The sequence below is a fragment of the Ursus americanus genome, chromosome 14, assembly GCF_024610735.1.
Source record: "Ursus americanus isolate L20-20 chromosome 14, mUrsAme1.1.p, whole genome shotgun sequence".
NCBI classification, from domain to species: Eukaryota; Metazoa; Chordata; class Mammalia; order Carnivora; family Ursidae; genus Ursus; species Ursus americanus.
In genome coordinates, this window is record NC_142140.1 from 35,742,552 (window position 1) to 35,761,515 (window position 18,964).

General features: G+C 43.0%; 1 protein-coding gene across 4 annotated transcripts in view; it reads right to left on the reverse strand.

The window, feature by feature from the left end:
- CACNA1D (calcium voltage-gated channel subunit alpha1 D) overlaps positions 1 to 18,964 on the reverse strand; it is a 299,657-nt gene that overhangs the window by 136,854 nt on the left and 143,839 nt on the right. For all 4 annotated transcript variants that reach the window (XM_087866963.1, XM_087866962.1, XM_087866964.1 and 1 more), the window contains exons 5-7: positions 11,222 to 11,364; positions 6,761 to 6,913; positions 6,036 to 6,232 (exon numbers count right to left, since the gene is read on the reverse strand). In XM_087866963.1, coding sequence (XP_087723089.1) covers positions 6,036 to 6,232; positions 6,761 to 6,913; positions 11,222 to 11,364 — 493 coding nt within the window. The remainder of the gene's footprint in view (positions 1 to 6,035; positions 6,233 to 6,760; positions 6,914 to 11,221; positions 11,365 to 18,964) is intronic.

Sequence of the window (18,964 nt, forward strand, 5' to 3'; positions counted from 1 at the left end):
GGAAATCAGACTTTGACACAGGCTCTTTCTTACTGGAAACAGTCTTGGATCATGGACTATTAGAACAGGTCTTGGTAGATCTATTCTAAGCTAGTGCTTAGCTGGAAAGTATTTCCTACTCTACCCAAGTCGTTAGAACTTTCTGCTTTCAAAATTTGTGATGGTAGAAAAGTCTTACTTAGACAAACTTGCAATATCTGACTCAATAAATTCTCTTCCTTAAAAAAAAAAACTCTAAAATGATAAATTTCTATTGGAAGCCAAGCCATCCAAAGAAACCTAACCCACCTAAAATCTAGATTATCTGCTATCAGTGAGTGCAAACACAGCTCACTGAACACAAAGAGGAAAGTGTTCAGAAGTCAACTAGCTGACACGCATTCAAGCGTGCTTGGGGAATGAGATTTTTGCCAACTGCACCCAAGGAAGGACCCAGAAAAAAGAAAGAAGCACTCATCCCCCACATCTCCCTTTGACCTAGATGACCCACCCTGCGCGAGCTGGCTCCAGCTGTGAGCTGACTTGGACTAGGTGAAAGAGGGCTGGTCCAGAGGAACCCTGTGCCACTACTTCTGGAACAATCTCAAGCAAGCACAGTCAGACCTGGCCTCCGTGGCAGACCCTCACAGGGGAGGTTTGATCATGAACAGCTCTCATCTGGGAGTAAATAGGTGCTTCAAGGTTCATGGCTGGAGATGGAACTTTCCAGCAACACAGGTCCATGTTAAATTAGGCAAACACTTCTCCCAGGAAGGAGGTGTTAAGGGCCAGTCCAGGGACAGAATGAATGCAGGCCTGACTTTGTTGGAACACCCAGAATCTCGGCCAACAGAACTATACGTGGTCTGTGAGAGTTCTTGCCTCATGGGTGCAAGCCCCTTTGGCCTTGAAACATGTGATTTCTTCCACATTATCTGGCTCCTGAGTTTAGCTTTGCAGAATGAAGTGCATGCATTTCACTATGTTTGCCTCATGCAGAAGCCAAACAGGAAAAGAGAACATTAAAAAAAAAAAAAAAAAAACACCTAACATCTGTTGCTGAAATCTAGGGAGAGGGCATTAAATCCCTTATGAAACACCTGTTTGGCCACATGAAAATTGATGTGCTTAATAGAACTCATATCAGTCTGCACATCTCACATTGGCAATTAGAGTAATGAATGAACCAGGGCCATGGCTGCAATTGTTGATCTAATTAAGCTGGATAAACTAATTTCAGCAGGAAGGCAGAGGCTAATTCTTCCAAAGCAACGACACCACTAAACTTATTTAAAAACCCATGTGTGGAGAAGCAGGCTGCCCGGTGTAGTGGCCAGAGCCCAGCCTGGAGTCTGGACCTTCCATGGAGACCTCTCTGGGCTTGTCTCCCCTGCATGGGAGCAGTGCAGGTGACAGGGGAGAGCGTGCTCATGGGGTGAGGGAGGAATGGGCAAAGTCCGGGACTCCCATCAGGACACCTCACTCTCGTACAGCCCTGGCACTAGATGACCCACCCTGGGAGAGCTGGCTCCAGCTGTGAGCTGACCGGGATGAGGAGAAAGAGGGCTGGTCAGTGGCCAGGCCAACTGCTTTACCAATCCTCATTCAGATCTCAGTCTGCTGTTCCAGGGAATGTTCTAGGAACAGCAGTTTGCTCCACTTGGGAGGGCACTTTTTTTTTTTTAATTAAAGAAGCTTTTAACTTTTTTGGAATAGGTGTTAGACAGATTCACATTTACTTGGATCAAAAATATCAACTGGAATGACAGTTGGGGGCTGGAGGGAAGGCCACAGAAGACGGACTCTAACTCTCCAGAAAGTGGGAGAAGCGAAACAAAACTTAAGCTCTAGGGGCCAGTCTTTGACCAAAACTAAATTTTCTCAACCCAAGTCTCTTCTCAGAGGTAAGTATTTCTCAGACCTTACCGTATACACAGGACAAGTTCCAACTTGGGAACTGGCAAGTATACCCAAATGACAATAAAGACTTCCGCTGGGGATTTCGTCTGCGTGGTCTTTATCAGCAAGGGAAAAAAATCAGCATGAGCTGAAGGATTTCAATTTAGATTCATTCTTAAAAATTCATATCAAAGTCATCATGTGGGGTCACCTGGTACCTAGAAAATAATATTCTATTTAGTTTATGGTTTTCCCCTCATTTCAAAGGCTGAGATGCACCTTCTTGACCTCCACTTAAAGAGCAACCTCAGGCTTTTTGTTTTTTTCTAACTGGTGAAAACACTACTGGGAACGTGGTATAGTGGTCATGGCTCCCCTGAGCAAGGAATAAGGCAAAGGCACAGAAACGCACACCCTCAGCTACCGAAAGAGGAATTTCCCAGGTGTCTTAAATGTCAACATGGATGGTCAGTGTGACCATGAGAACTTCCCGCTGGAGTCTGGCAGCAAGCACCTCCATAGCGGTGTGCACTGAGGAAAGAGCTTGGCGCTAAGGCAAGAGGTCATCAATGATTTACATATGAACAGCTCTTTCCTGAAACCAACACTATTTTAATTTCCTATCTTTCAAAAAAATTTCCTCTGAGTTGAAGAACTGGACGTGTAGTCTAACTGAGCACCTTGCAGACTAGAAGCGAAAGCCCAGAGAGTTGTGGTGACCCACCCAAGGTCATGCAGCCAGCCCTATCCAGCGCTCAGGCTCTTCTCTTGCCCTACACCCTGCTGCCTCCATAGACAATATGGGTGGGTCAGATGGCAGTGTAATTATGCTTATGGAACTCACTTTATAAAAGTGAGTAGGACTGTTTTCCCCACCAGAAATTGTTAATCCAACTCCCACATGTCCAAATGGTTCTAAGTATGTCTTCCTGCGGATTAGACCCACCTGCACTTTTCTCAAGACCCAGCCAGCCCACTGCCAGAAATTCTTGAGAATCAGGCATCAACAAGCTTGAGAACACGGAGTGGATATAAGCTTGACAAGATGCAAAGTAATCCCTGGTGAAGACTTTGCCCACCATATACAAACACCTAAAGGACTGAGAAACTTGCTTGCAATCAATATCTATAATCTAATCTCCTTAGTTATCTCTCAAGATGTTCCCTTTACACCCTAGTTGTCCACAAAAATTGATATTTAAACATGGCCTTTCTACACTGATGTAGAATGGTAAATGGAATTGTGGTACAATGGAATTGTACCAGAAGCAGTAAGAGTAACTAGTAGTTGTCAAGCACCTGCTCTGTGCCAGGCACTGCACTGGTCAAGGATGGTCTGTTCTGGAACACAACTGTGTATCTTCCACCTGGCCATGGCCCAATAAATATTAAGAAGGTTTGGTGTCTTGGCTCTTGTCCATCTCTCTGATGAGTTAATAAATGTAATCGATAAGTAATTAAAAACAACCTGATGTGTTTCAGAGGATAAGATCTTAGTGAACTGTATGGGAGATTACTTAGCTGCCCTCTAGTGTTCTAGAATGATTCACAAACCTCTGACAGTAGAGAATGCCAGTGAAAGAGTGCTGGGTTCCAGTCTAGAACAGGGGTCACCAAACTATGACCTGTGGGCCAAACCCAGCCCACAACCTGCCTTGGCACAGCCCTTGAACTAAAAATAGCTTTTTCATTTTTAAATAGTTGGGGGGGGAATCAAAAGATTCTTTCATGACACATGAATGTTCTATAAAACTCAAAGTTCAGGGTCCAGAAATAAAATTTTAATGGAACAGAGCCACATCCATCTGTTTATGTGTTGTCTATGGCTGCTTCTGAGTGCCATGGGCAGACAGAAGGAAGAACTGTGTCTTTGTTACAGAGATATTATGGTCTGCAAGGCCAAATATATTGACTATCTGGCCCCTTGTAGGTCTACAGACCCCTGTTCTAGACCAAGAACCACAATCACTAGCTGTAGGACCCTAGGGATGTTCAGTGGTCTCTCTATACACCACTGTTTGACCTTCAAAATTCCAGACCCTCTAAGAAAGGGATATAGACTGGGATAATGTTGATAAATTACTCGAGTTCCTCCATCAGAATAAAGATGCCCTGTAATTCACAGAGAATATAATTATTATATTGTCAAATTATTAACTCTGTGATTGTCATATTAACAATAGAGATAATAATTATACAATCCTAGGTGATACTTAAAGGTTCCAAGGAAAGCAATGGAAACTTTTGTTTCTGGGTGCATGGAGTTTTCTCTCCTTTAATCACATACTCAGAGTTCTCACTTGCTTGACAACAGGAAAATTGTCATGAGAGAATCCATGTGCAAAATATAACATAAAGTATAAAATTGTGTATTAGTCAAGGCATGTTGGGTCAGCAGTGGACAATTCACTCTGACAACAGAGAGACCAGCAGAGCTGAGAGGAGCCAGATTTTTTAAAAATCAAAATGTTGTTTCTGCTCCGTTTGGTGGGGGGCCAGGGATCAAAGTTTGGGCTATTTGGATGAATCTTTTCTGTGTATCAGAAACTTTAAGGCAAGAGTGGGATTGAGACCTCAACTAATCTAACTAGGATTTGCAACTTTGAAGACAATACTGACGATGAACGCTTTATCTAATTTGAAGGTCCCCTTGTCATGGCCGTAATCTTGGCTCATCCAATATAATTTCCCTCCTTCTTCCTCTTCATGAAAGGCATTGTCTGATGGGTATAAATAACAGACATGCATACCCACACGGACACAGACACGTGTACGTACACACACACACACACACACACACACACACACACACACACACACACACTCTTTCTCTCTCTCTTTCCCAGGACGATAAGACAAAGGAAGGGAAGAGAGAGAAACAAGATACAACATGTTGGTAATGCTCAAAACTTTTTTACCAAACTAGACTCACGCTTTGGGGAGGAAAATAAAAGCATACCTTCTTGGCCTAACATTGACTATATGAGGACTTCTACAATCCTGTAAGCATGGTGTTCACTGGTGAAGGGAAGCAAAAACCTATTTATAACCATCATGTGTCAGGTTCTCTGAAGTTATAAAGGAATATGGAACCCTGTAAAGAGTCTAAAATTTAGATACTTCCAGAAGCTACTTCTCAATTTGTAGGCCTTCTAACTAAAGACTGCCCATTCAAGAAGTACTTTATTACTAATTGCCTTTTAACAAATCATTATTGGAATCCTGATTAATCCCATTTGAACTTGGATTTCGGCTCAAAATCTGCATGTCAGCTGTTTTCCCCAGCAATCTGTGCCATGGAAATTAATTTCTAAACTTTTATGAGCTTTTTCAAATTCTACCAAATAAATGAGCATACAAACATACTCAGCTCTGGAAAATAGTTGTTAAAATACTACTGTTCTTCATTTATAGCAAACCCTTCTGGCTCTTTCAGGAACAAGAAGAACCAGGCCTTAGCCATAGAAGGGGCGTCTGTTTTCACAGCAGGTTGGATGGGTCCGCCAGGCCTGGAAGTTTGATGGGCCTTTCCCACCCTCTCTGCCAGACTTCTAGAGCTCCAAAGAGAAAGGAAGAGAGAGGTGGGGGTTTGTGCTTGGCTGATTTATGGGAATGCTGAAGATGCAAAAGGGAAAGAGTATAATAAGGGAAAAATCCATTTTGGCCTGAAGGTTGTACTAAGTTCATGGAGAGCATAAGGGATCCGATTTATATTCCCTATCTTCTGTTTAGGGTCTGGTAGAGCAACCTACCTTTATGCTAAAAAAAAAAATCAAGCTCATGGAAGTCCAGGAGCCTCTTAACCTGGAAAATAACCCCTGGCTCTCTAAGAGTTTAATTCAGAACGGCCCTGACTTTGGGAGTTCCTCTGAAGCAAGGACTCGTGGGCACACTGAGCAGCAAGTCCGCAGACAGCACAGGGGAGGGAGGCAGCCAACATCACACAGTGGCTTTCTGGAATAGAAACGAGGGCCCTGAGGAAGAAGGAGGAGGAGTCTCACTGAGTGAGGAGAGGGTCTGCTTCCCTTCCCAAGAACTGACTGCAAGGGTTTTGTTTTTTTTTTTTTCCCCCAGCTAACTCTTCAACAGCTCTAGCGAACGAAACACTCTTATCCAAAGAAAGAACACGCCACACACTCGGTCCTCCAGCCGCTCACCCAGTAGAGCACGTCTGTCCAGCCCTCCATGGTGATGCACTGAAACACGGTGAGCATGGCAAAGGCAAAGTTATCGAAGTTGGTGATGCCTCCGTTTGGGCCAACCCAGCCACTCCTGCACTCCGTGCCATTGGTGGCACACTGGCGTCCATTCCCTGAGAACGCACACGGCGCTGGGTCCTCTTCAGCTAGGATATCTGCAAACAGAGCACAGCGGCTTCACCCCTCCAGACACGAACAGCAGGAAGCCCAAAGCTGGCGGAAGCCGAGTGCCCTTGCCAGAGCCTGGACCCCCTGCTTCTTGGCTATGCTGGCGGACCCCCACCTGACCCTCGAGGACCACTTCAGAGACGCCCTCCTCCGTGGCACCTGCTGCTTCTGTACTCAGAATCCATGGCTCTCTCCCCTGCCCGGACTCTACAGCCCCTTTCTTAAGTGTGTAGGGAACAATGATGGTGATTCCCCTCATGTTCTTGTATTGGGGGTACCTCATCTTTTTTGCCAAGATGCATTACATAGGAAATCAGGATAAAAAAGGAGGTTAAATCCTCATTTATTCTGAACATAATTCATGCTAAGAACTGGCTGGTCCTTACTGCTTTTACTGGTATATTTGGCTTCCACCCCCCACCATTTTGTTTTAGATTTTCCCCAAACCACAGAAGTTATTTTGGGAAAAATTAATATTTTTTAAAGTTAGGTTAGCTACTGTTTTCATTACTCACCTGTGTCAGCAAAAAAACATGTTTTGTGCATTTTTCCAATAAAAAGTTCCAATCCTATAATAGCATAGATTATGATTACAAATAATACCAAAAGGGCTATGTGAAGGAGGGGAACCATGGCTTTTATAATGGAGTTCAGGACAACTTGTAAACCTAGGAGAGACAAAAAAAAGTTTGTGAGCCAGGGAGGAACTTCAAAGATACATACGTGTATGTATACACAAATATATGTACACATATATACATATGACATAGTAATAAAACACAGAGATATTTAACATTAAATTAACATTAAACCTGGATGTGAGATAAGTTAAAACGGAACCTAAAAGACCATCTAATCCAATTGCCTCCCTTGACAGATGGAAAAACTAAGGCCCGGAGAGAGGACTGACTGCCCAGTGTCGAAGTCAGTGATTATTCATGCGTGCGTTCACCCATTCAACAAAATGCTTTCAACAGCGATCACGTGGCAAGCGTAAAGTTTAGTGCTTTGGGGAATACGAAGATGTATTACTAAAGTGCCTTCTCTCGAAGAGGGTATGTCCTAGAAGGAGACATCAGAATTAAACACAAATTACCCTAGGGCAGCACACGGACACTATGGAGTAATATCAAACAATTAAAATTAAAGAGGGATGGATGAAAGACATCGCTTCCGAGTGGGGGTAAGACAAAGGACTGGGCAGCAGCCCCCTCTCGCCAGGGCCTAAACGTGGAAGAGGATGGATTTGCACAAGTGGGCCTGGGAAGAGCACCAGAAGCCGGAGGTGAGCCAGGCAACGGGGGCCGGGCACCAGTGAGTCTTGGTTGGTGGTCACACAGTGGAAAGCAGCTCAGGAAAGAAAAGCAGATTGCAGCAATGGAGCTCTGGGTATTAAATGTGGATCACAGGGCTGGACTTGAGTCCACTGGTAAAAGGCAGCCTCTTTAGAAAGACAGACAAGGCAGCAGGAGGCGAGGCCGGCAGAGAGGTGGTTAGGGAGTGCTGGGCTCTCCAGGCAGGACAGCTTGAGGATCAGGATGAATCCAGCAAATGAGTTTGAGGGACGAGAAGGCACCCATGGAGGCAAGGTCTTGAGGTAAGCCTCCCCCGCTCCGTGCCTAACCCAAAATAAGCATGTCAAAAGGAGTCTCCCCCTGCAACAGGGAGGGAGGAGAGGGGCAAGAGCTGCTTTGCACTAGAAAGTCTGATCATGGGCCTGGCATTAAAAGGGAAGTGTTGTGCAGCTGGGATGTGGACTTGAGAGACGAAGGTAAGGCATGGACACCTGGAAGCTCTCTGCATAGAGCAACACTCAGAGCCACGGGGCAGAATGGGAGTGAGATCACGGAAGAGGGCAGGCGAGGCAACACTGAGATTAGGAGCAGGTGGGCAGAAGCAGCAGACTGAGGGTCAGCAAGAAACCAGAATCTACACTGCGGCCAGGCTTCCAGACTCCCCGGTTTAGCAACTGTGCTCTCCCCCCACCCCGTGAACACACCCGCTGCTCTGCACCGGTCACGCTCTCCCCATTCTTCCCTCTCCACCCCCTCCCCTCCGCGCCGTCTCTCCTCCTTCACACTGCTCCTTTACAGTGTCTCCTCACTTTCCCAATACATACTCAAAGAATGAGTGAAAGAAGCCAGGACGCTAAAGTAAGACAAGTCAGAACACACTGACCAAAGAGAAGAATATTCATCAGCAACAGTAACAAGAGTTGCCCGAGATCATCAGTACACGGGAAGAGGAGAGGGAGGAGATGGGGAGGGACAACCGAGAAGAGGGTTTCAGACTCAGGAAGAGCCCGTCTTTCCAAGACCCTCATTACAACCCCAGTCCTAGGTATTACCTTCAGCCATTTCAATGCTCAAATGGTTTTAGGAAAAAAATGATTAATAAGAGGACTTCTAACATTTTCACCTTTTATCAGGAATTAGATGGAAAGAAGTAACTGCTCTAATGTGCTCAGATGGGTTTGTTTGTTCATTTGGGCATTTTTTGTTTGTTCTAAAACATGGATGGCCCATTCAAAATCATCATCTGGCAGTTAGCTCTTCTGAATTCTATGGTAGTGAGCCGTGAGTCCCGTGAGCATGTTTGTTCGCTGTAACTACTGTACTTCAGATTGGCCAAATTGATGAGATAATGAAGTTTGTCTTAACGTGACTGTGTAGACTTTCCGTACATTAGGCTCCTTCGTACATAAGCAGCGTGTACGGCAGAGCTGGTGGGACTCCAGTTCAGGAGACAGTGGGGTGGAATGGAAAGAACACGAGACCAGGAACTGGGACAGCGTGCGTCTGTTCCCATTCAGCCGCCGACTGGCTGTGAGAATCTGTGAGTTGCTGCCCCTCCACAGCCCTTGGCTTCCTCGTCTAAAAGAGGACGCCCATGGACCAGAAGATCTGTAGGGTTCTTTCCCATTTGCTGGTCCAGGACTCTGATGAATATTTATCATCTGAGCATGGGTGGTTAAGAACTCCACAAATGTCTGAAGCACTCTCTTTGACAATACATATTTACCTCCCAACGAATGAATACAGGCACACACAAAATCGTGTCTTATAGAACAGTCTGAATTCTCTATAGAGGGCACAAGACAATTCTGAGACAAGTATAAACAGTCACACCTTCCCCGGCATTTTTAACCATTTCAGGATTCTTAAGAAATCACTAGGCCCCAGTTGACAACCAGCATGGAAAACATCATGACCCAGAGCCCCCGACCCATCTCCCAGTTGGGGCTGACGTGAGACTTGGGTGTTCTCCACTAAGGTAATTAAAAGGAGGCTGAAAAGTCCTCAACAAGACTCAGGTCCCCATGTCTCCCTGTTGACTTCTGGGAGAGAGTGATGGAGAGCTCTGTCATGTTATAAGGGAGAAAAGGAAGAAATGTAGTTTAAAACTGGTTCCCAAGAGCACCTGGGAATACTAGACTAGTCATTTAGTGAAAACCTCGTTAAACAAGGAAGCCAGAACAATGATCTGTGAGTTTGGGGAGTTTCACCGGCCAGACCTGCATGCGTGAAGCCACAGCACCCGCTCGTCCGTACAACACATGCGGCGAACAGGCTGTCCTGTCATTTGCTCATTGGGGGAAACAAGGCTGTCGTGGTTACTTTGAGATTAGATTAAGCTATAACAACTAAATCTGAAAGAACGTGCTTGCTCATTGAACTTCTCATTTCATCATGTTACACATAACAGAACCAGTCATTTCCAAGGTATTTCTATTTTTCTCAATTGCTTCCAGACAGCTCTGTGGTTTTGACTTGGGCTGATCTTTTTCAATGAAAATAAATGAACCATCTGGAAAAACAAGTACACATAAAACACCACTTCCTACATTTTAAAATGTTAAATTTGTAAATCTTTTTTTTTTTTTTTCCAGAGAATTTTTGGTGTGTCCCAAGTGCCAACAGGTTTAATAAAATTTCACGAAGAACTTCTGGAGAGGCAAAACCATGACCTGTGCTCTTTTGATGGCTTTATGAGTCGTGAAAAACAGGCACGTCCTATCATCCCATCTCCCTCCTCCAGCTAGAGCAGGCAGCTGCCGCCGTACCCCTGGAGAGGTGCTAGGACTACCGTCAAGTTCCCACCAGGGGTGTCCCATCAGGGAGAGAGCTCAGTGAAGCACACTCCATGCTCCTTAGAAGAGCAGAAGCAGCCCAGAGCTGCTGGCCAGAGCACAGCCAGAGCATCTGTCCCAGCTCAGGTGGCACTCCACCTGGCCCAGACGCCTGGAGCAAAAAGCAAACTAGGGCCTGGCACGGAGAGGTATCACAGCCTAGTGGAGGAAAAGAGCATCTCTCGCCATGGAGGGCCACCTCTGTGCTCTAGACCTTGTGCTGCGGGGGCTCTCCCCGCATCATCTCGTTCGGTCCTCCAAACCACCAGCAAGCAGGTCCTACCCTACCCTCCATACAAGGAGGACCCGGAAGCATCCATCTCTTCCCCCAGAGCCGGATATGTACAACTCCTGATAGTGGAGAGCTGAGCAGACTTTTCAGGAGTCCAGCCCCGTTGCTGCTCACTTGAAGAAAGCCAGTCGGCGGGGAGCCCTCCAACACCCTCCTCGTTTGCATAAGCCACCACTTTCAGAGGGGCAGGCCTGGGAGCGGGAGGAGGTGGTGGCAGCGAGGTGTCCAAGAAGGAAAACCAGCCCGGAATCAGGAGGCCTGACCTCAAGGCCTCGTGTCACCACTCACTCGGTGTCTCTGTAAGACAAGGTTCTCCTACAAAATCAGGAAGACAACAATCACTACCGGCCCTTCCTCGGGGCCGTCACGGGGGTCCAAAGTGACCACGCAAGCAAAAGCGTGTTGTGAACCGTGAAGGCCTCCGTGGTCGTCTGAGGAGCCCCTGGCTGGCACACCGCACTCACCCGGCAGCGCTCGGCTCCAGAATACTGAGCCCCACCCAGAAGGAAAACCAAGTCAACAAACTCCTGGCTTTAGGAAACAAGACGTGCTTACTGGGCACTCCTGACACTAGTCGAAGTGGTCGTAACACCCGAAAGGCGCGGAGGGCTTTGACATCGAAGCCTCCTGACTTGCCACTGGAGTGGTTACCGCCTTCTGTTTCTTTGGTTAATTGTTCCAGAATTACACTAAACAATCTGAAAAAAAGAAGGAAGAAATGTTAGAGTCCGTCACCCAGGGAAGCAACATGGGAGGAGAATAGTAGTTATTTCTGCACAAGGGCTAATTCTGTGGGGCGGCTGCCTTCATGAAGGGGAAGCAGGGCAAGGGCAAGAATCAGGCTGTGTAGCCCAAAAGCCACCCCTACCTGTGACATGAGTGGGGACAAGGACTGAGCTCGGCTGTTTTCCTGCCAACAGAGCATCCCTGAGCAAGTCCGGTCCCATGGAAGAGGGGACTCACCAGGGATCCAAGGACGACAGGTGGACTGACCAGAACGGAAGTCGTGAGGACAACCAACATGGCAGCTACCTTCCATGCACATTCACTATGTGCCAAACACTTTACATACATTATCTCAGTCCTCACAAAGTGTTACGCAGTAGGGATTCTTATCATCTTACGCATGAGGAAACACACTTGATGAGAGCAAGTAACTTACCCAAGGTCACACTATTAGCGTAGAACTAACATATGAATCCAGGTATGTTGGCCCCCCTCCCAGGATCCAGGTCCCATGAGGGCAGGGACTTTAAGTCTGTGTTGTTCATTTGTTCCTTTAGTCTGTTCAAGCCTAGTGCCTGGAACAGTTCTCAACACAGAAGGTGCTCAAGGAATATCTGAGGAGTAAATCAATGGGCGAATGAATATTGATCTCAAAGTCCCAAATCTTAATCAACATGTTACACCATTTCTGGTACAGCCCCTGACACAAACACATACACATACACCCCTCCACCCGCATAGGGATGTTCAAGGAATGATGTAAATCACAGATGCTGAGGAGTTGTGCAAAGGCCAAAAGCAGTAACCCAAGGTAAGGGATTCATATCGTCATTTTCTCTTTTGAAATGTGCATAATATTGTATCTGGCAGCCATGACACATTTTTTCCTACTCTCCAAAGGTTTTTCGGATAAAGCTATTTTCAGACAATCTGCTCACTTGACAGTTACTTTTGCTCTTTCAAATAAACATTTATTCTTTGGAATTATTGCTTGTTTTTCAGCATAAATATAAATTTGCCCATTTCAAATAGAATCAACTCCGGCCAATCAGATTGTGGGGATGACTGGCCCAGCAACAAAGGAAAGGTTTCCAAAGTTTAATTAGGAGCTGAAGCAGAAACTCTGCCCCCACTGGCATGCCTCTGGACTGCCAAGACACGAAGTCCATAAAACACAGGGTGGTCTGATTACAGTCCTGATCAGGCATAGTCCTGTCGTTCCGGGGCACTTCAAGACCAACCATTTGTTTTAACAACACTACAGCAATTAGCAGTCAACCTGGGCGGGGGGCAGAGGGGGGTGGCGCCAGGGGGGAGTAAATCAAGCCTCTACCTTTTCAAACCTTCAGATGGTGGGCTCTCTCTAGTTATGGCTGGGGAAATAGATCATATTTATGATCGGTTTCTCTCATTAGAATAGTTTTTTTTTTTTAATTACTCTAAACCCCTGCAGCAAGGCTCAAGTTAAAAGTCTCCCCTTCAAAACAAGTTCATAGCTTCACAAGAACAAAGAACAAGGAAGAAAGAAAACCTCAAACTCTTCTGAAACTGTGGCAGCCACAGGAATTTGCATCCCAAGGGGTTAGGAAAATAATTTATGCAGGTGGTGACTGAAGATCACTTTCAAGTGTCTATGTTTTACAGTGCGTACTCCACGGTCCTTTCACCCCTTGTTCTTCAGCAGTGCCCTTGAAAACAGGTGAATGTTGTCTCTCTCCCATTACAGAGGAACCTGAGCCAGAGAGGGAAGCTGGCTGCCTTCTCCAGATAGCCAGGGGTGGAAGGGGCTGGGGCTGGCTTCCATTCCTAAGAATTAGGAAGCTTTAGGAAAGTTCCTCTCCTCCTCTGGGCCTCAGATTCCTCCTCTGTAAAGGGAGAAAACTGGATTAAATGATCCAGAGCCCTGCCCTTCCCAGTCTAATATTCTGTGATTCTACTCCCTTCACCACTCATAACACCCTCCCTGCCCCTGACAAAAAAAAAAAAAAAAAAAAAAAAGTACCACACGCCTGGAGAGTTCAGGACAGAAAGTATTTGATCCAGAATATTATAAAATTTACCCCAATGCAGGAGAAAAAGGCAAGGAGCTACCTAAACTGACTCAAGTTAGAAGCACCAGCATGAGTGCCCCGTGCTCTTCTTCACAAAAGCTGAAGTGATGAGGCTGAAATATATGTTGACTGAAGCATTCGGGGGATGGAATAAACTTTTCTGTACAGGGAACACTATCAGCTCTGGTAGACACATTGAGTCCTCTTGTGGTCACACTATTACGGTTAATATTTTAGAAGTATCAATTACTTCCCTCATGTCTCTGTTATTGGGAATCTTGACAAAAGCAATAGGTCACAGTTGGCTTGGAATGGAAAATCCATTGGATTGAGATACAGCCTGCAGTTGGAAACTTTAGTGAGTAGAAATGTGATTCACATGAAGACCTAATAACTTTTCTTTTCTTAACTTTTCTTCTGCTCTTTGACTGTAATTCAATGCATATTTTGGATAAAAACAAATCTGATATTCTCAAGTTCTTCACATTTCATGAGAAAGACCAGTGAGTCCATTCCTATTTAAGTTTCCCAGATGATTTTTTTTACTTAAGTCAACTTTGTTGCAGCTCAACTTATAAATGATAAAATACATCTACTTAAAGTATACAACGAGAGGAGTCTTAACAAATGTAGAAGTCCAAGTGCAAACACCACAGCCAAGATCTAGAACATTTCCCCCATCCCCAACAGTTCTTTAACGGCTCTGTGCAATTATCTCCCTCTCGGCTCAGCCTTTGCTATCCACTGATTGGCTGTCTATCACTTTGGGTTGTTTTTTCCCTTTTCTAGAATCTTTTACAAATGAAATCATGCAATATATGTTCTCTTGACTTCTTTTGCTCACCATGTTTTTGAGACTTATCCAAGTTACTACATTTATCCACAGTTCATTTCTTTTTATTGTTGGGATATTTCATTGTACGACTATACCACAATGAATCCATCCATTCACTTGTTAGGAGATATCTGGGTTGTTTCCAGTTTTTCATCCATTATGAATAAAGTCTCTGTGAGCATGTGTTTTCATTTATCTTGGGTAAGTACCTAAGAGTAGAGCTGGTTAATATGGTCATGTGGTTAGTGTATGATTAACATTGTTAAAGGCTGGCAAACTTTTCCAAAGTGACTGCACCATTTTCCATTTCTACAAGCAGTGTATGAGAGTTCCAGTTGCTCTGTATCTTGGCTAAGATTTGTCATTGTCAGTCTTTTTCTATTTAGTAAAGCTAGTGGGTATGTATTGTGTCATTGTGGTTTTAATTTGCAGTTCTCTAATTACTAATGATGTTGAACATCTTTTCAGGTGCCTGTTAACCATTTACATACTTTCTTTTGTGAAGATCTGTTCGAATCTTCTGCCCATTTATATATTGGGTTGTTTTCTTACCAATACATTATAAGAATTCTTTATATATTCTGAATGCAAGTCCTTTGTCATGTAACTGTATTGTGAATATTTTTTCCTAACCTATGCTTTAATTTTTAATTTTCTTCACACTATCTTTTGAAGAAAAATCTTAAATTTTGGTAAGCTCCAAAATTTTAATTATTTCTCTTATAGCTGGTACTTTTGGGTCCTAAAAAATCTCTGTTTGCCTCAAGGTCATAAAAATCTTCCTCTGGACATTATATAGTTTTAGCTTTCACACATAGCTCTATGATCCATTTTAAGGTAATATTTATGTATGTTACGAAGTAAGAATAAAGATTCTTCTTTTCATATGGGTAAATCGTTGTTACAGTACCACTGACTACAATTTAATACAATTTATAATTCAAGCCACTGAATTATCAAGGCACCTTTGTCTAAAATCAATTGATCACATACAGATAGGTCTATTTCTAGAATCCTTAATTCTGTTCCGTTGACCTTCATGTCTACTTCTTCTGCCGACATCATACAGTAGTCCTGACTACCATAGCTTTATAGTAAGCCTTAAGATCAGGTTCCAGCTTTGTTCTTAAATATTTCTTTGGCTAGCTGAGAGCCTCTCTAATTTTCATATAAGTTTTAGAATAAATTGTCAATCTCTACAAGAATCTTGCTGGGATTTAGATTAGGATTCAATCTACAGCTCAGTTTGAGAAGAACTGATATCCTAACAATAACTGAGCTGTCCAATCCATGAACATGGTACATCATTCCATTTATTTAGGTATTCTTTAATTGCTCTCAGCAAAGTTCAGTCATTTGTAGTATGCCATTTATCCCTAAATATTTCATGCTTTTTGATGCTGTAGTAAATAATGTCTTTAAATTTTCATTTTCCAATTGTTCATGACTAGCATACAGAAATTCACATTTTAATACTGACCTTCTTTCCAGAAACATTGCTAAATTCATTCAGAATACATAATTTTGTATGATTTTAATACTGTTAAATTCACCGAAACTTATTTTATGGCCCACGATATTTCTTGGTCAATGTTCCATGTGCATGTGAAAAGAATGTGCTTTCTGGTCTTGAGTGTTATAAAAATGCCAATTAAGTCAAGTTAGGTGGTATTGTTCAAATCTCCCTATATATTTAGTGATTTTCTAACTAGATGTTCTATCACCACTCAGGAGAGAAGTATTAAAATGTACAAGCACAATAATAGATTTGTCCATTCCTCCTTTCAATTCTTTCTGGTTTTATTTGGTGTATTTTGAAGCTCTGTTATTAGGCACATATATGATTATTACATCTTCTTGATGAAAGAATTCTTTCATCCCTATAAAATGTCTCTATCCTTGATAATATTCCTTGTTCTGAAGTCTACTTTTTTGGACTAATATTGCCACTCTACCTTTCTTTTGATTAGTTTTCACGTGGTATGTATTTTTCTGGCTTTTTACTTTCAAATTCTTTGTGTCTTTATAAGTTACGTTTCTTGTAGATACTATAGAGGTGGGTCTGGGTTTTTTTATGTATAAAATCTGATAAACTTCGGATTCTAATAAAGATTTAGCTGGGCTTAAATCTGCTGTCTTGCTATTTGTTTTCTGTTTGCCCTGTCCATTGTTCCTTTTTTCTTCATCCCTTTTTTGAATTAATTGAGCTTTTAAAAATTCTATTTAATCTCCAACACAGGCTTATTAACTATACCTCTTTATTTTTCTAGTGGCTCCTCTAGGGCAAATGTCAGCAAAAATCTTCTGTGGAGTGTCAGACAGTAACTATTTTAGGACTTGCAGGCCACAGGGTCGCTGTCACAACTATTCAACTTTGCCATCCTAACACCAAATAGCCACAAACATGAGTGAGTGTGACTGTCTTCTGATAAAACAATCTTCCAAAGCAGACAGGAAAATACTTCGTATATGTGAAAAATTTAAAAAGGCAATAAACCATACCTGGCCTATGGGCTGAACTTTGCAGGCCTGTGCTCCAGGACTTACAACATACATCTCTAACTTATTATAGTCTACTTTCAAATAATATTTTATCACATTTACCACCAACTGTACATGCTCTTTTCAGTAGTATATAGCTATTTCCTTCTTCCTGTCCTTTGTGCGATTATTGTCACATATTTTACTTTCATAGAAGCTACAAACTCCACAATACATTGTTACTACTTGTGGTTTAAATAATCAGTTAAAGAGATTTTAAAGTGAGGAAAAAATGTTTTTTTTACCCTTGCATTTACCCTTTCTGGAATTCTTCGTTTCTTTTTTATTTCATTTTCCTTCAGTGTGAAGAAAGTCCTTTAATATTTGTTGAGGTACAGGTTTACAGGTGGTGAATTCTCAGCTTTGGTTTGTCTGAAAAAGTCTGTTTTTACCTCAATTGTGAAAGCCATCTTCCCTGAATAAGAATTCTGGGTTGACATTTTCCCCTGCACTTTAAAGATACCTCTCTACTGTCTTCTGGCTTCTATAGTGCTGACGAGAAGTCTAGGGATGTCTTTTTCTTTGATTACTTTTTTCAGATTTTCTCTTTATCCTTGGTTTTGAGCAATTTCATTATGATTATGGTGTACTTAGATGGAGTTTTCTTCATGTTTACTTGGCTTGAGCTTTGTTGAGCTTCTTAAATTTGTGAGCTTACATTTCTCATCACATTTAGAAAATCTGGAGTCATTTCTTCAAATATTGTTTCTGGCTCCCCTCTATCTCCTCTCTTCTGGGACCCCAAATATATGTATGTTAGACCACTTGATATTACCCTGCAGGTCACCGAGGTGGTGTTCAATTTTCCCCATCATTATTCTTTGTGTTATTGCTAGGTCTTCAAGTTCCTTGATTTTTGTTTTTTCCTGTTGTGTCTAATTTGCTATTAAGCCAATCCAGGAAAATTTTTCAACTCTCAAAGTCCCATGTGGTTCTTTCTTATATTGTCCCATCTTTTCTTTTGCGGGCATGTGTTCCTTTATGTCCATAAACATATTCATAACAGCTATTTTTAAAGTCTTGTAAAGCAATTATCTACTAATTCCATTATCTCTGTCATTTCTAGGTCTGTCTCTATGGATGGAATTTCCTCCATGTTATGGGTCATATGTCTTAATTAAAGGCTGTAGGATTTAACTGGATGCTGCACACTTGTTAAGTGTCTGGATTTTGTTGTCTTCCTTTAAAGAGTGTTGAGTTTTGTTTTGGCAGGCAGTTTGTTTTGCACATCAGTTTGCTCCTTTTCAGGCTTCTTTTCAAACATTATTAGCAAGGAAATTCAGGTGATCCCTACTCTCTAGCAGGGGTTGGCAAAACTGTTCCATAAGGGGCCAGATAGTAAATAGTTTAGGCTTTGTGGACCTAAACTACTCAACTCAACTATATAAACAAATGCATGTGACAATGTTACAATAAAACTTTATTTATAAAAATTTGTGGCAGGCTGAATTTGGACCATTGGCCATAGTTTGCCAACCCCTACCCTAGAGTTAGTTTAGCCCTACTACTAATGCCCCTTCTGGGGTCTCTACTGACAGTCCAGGGTGTTTACTGAGGCCTTTTCATTCTGGTTGGTCATAACTTGAACATCTCTCGGACCTATGTGAATCGTAGTTATTATTCAGCTAACATTCTCCGGCTTCTCTTTCTTTTTCCCTAGTAGTATTATTTGACTGGCCTCATGGATTCTCACCCCCTGTAAGTATAGATTATTCTTCAGGCAAAGCTCAAGAGGACCCCAAGGCATATTTATGGGGCTCTTGCTCTGGAAAGCCCCCTTCCCTCCCATCCCATGCTTGTCAAATTTCAGCCCCATTGGCCTTCCTGGACTCTTGTCTCTGTTTTCTCAATGCAATGAGACCACCACCCTCTGTTTGATTCCCTGTCTTTGTGCTCTACTGTAGTCTGAAAAATGTCTCAAGGTAGAAAGCTGAGGTGATTGTAGGGTAAGGACAAAATAAATGGAGCTAAGCATCTCCATCCTATAGCTGAACATAAAGTCCAGGCTCAGGAGAGGCACAGCAAGAGTAATCCAGAACAGAGACCTGCAAGGCTCCTGGTTGCCACTCCTTATTAGATTTCAGCAAATACAGGAAAGCATGGTACATACCTGCTACCGGTTCACTTTAGCCACGCTTCCTTTGC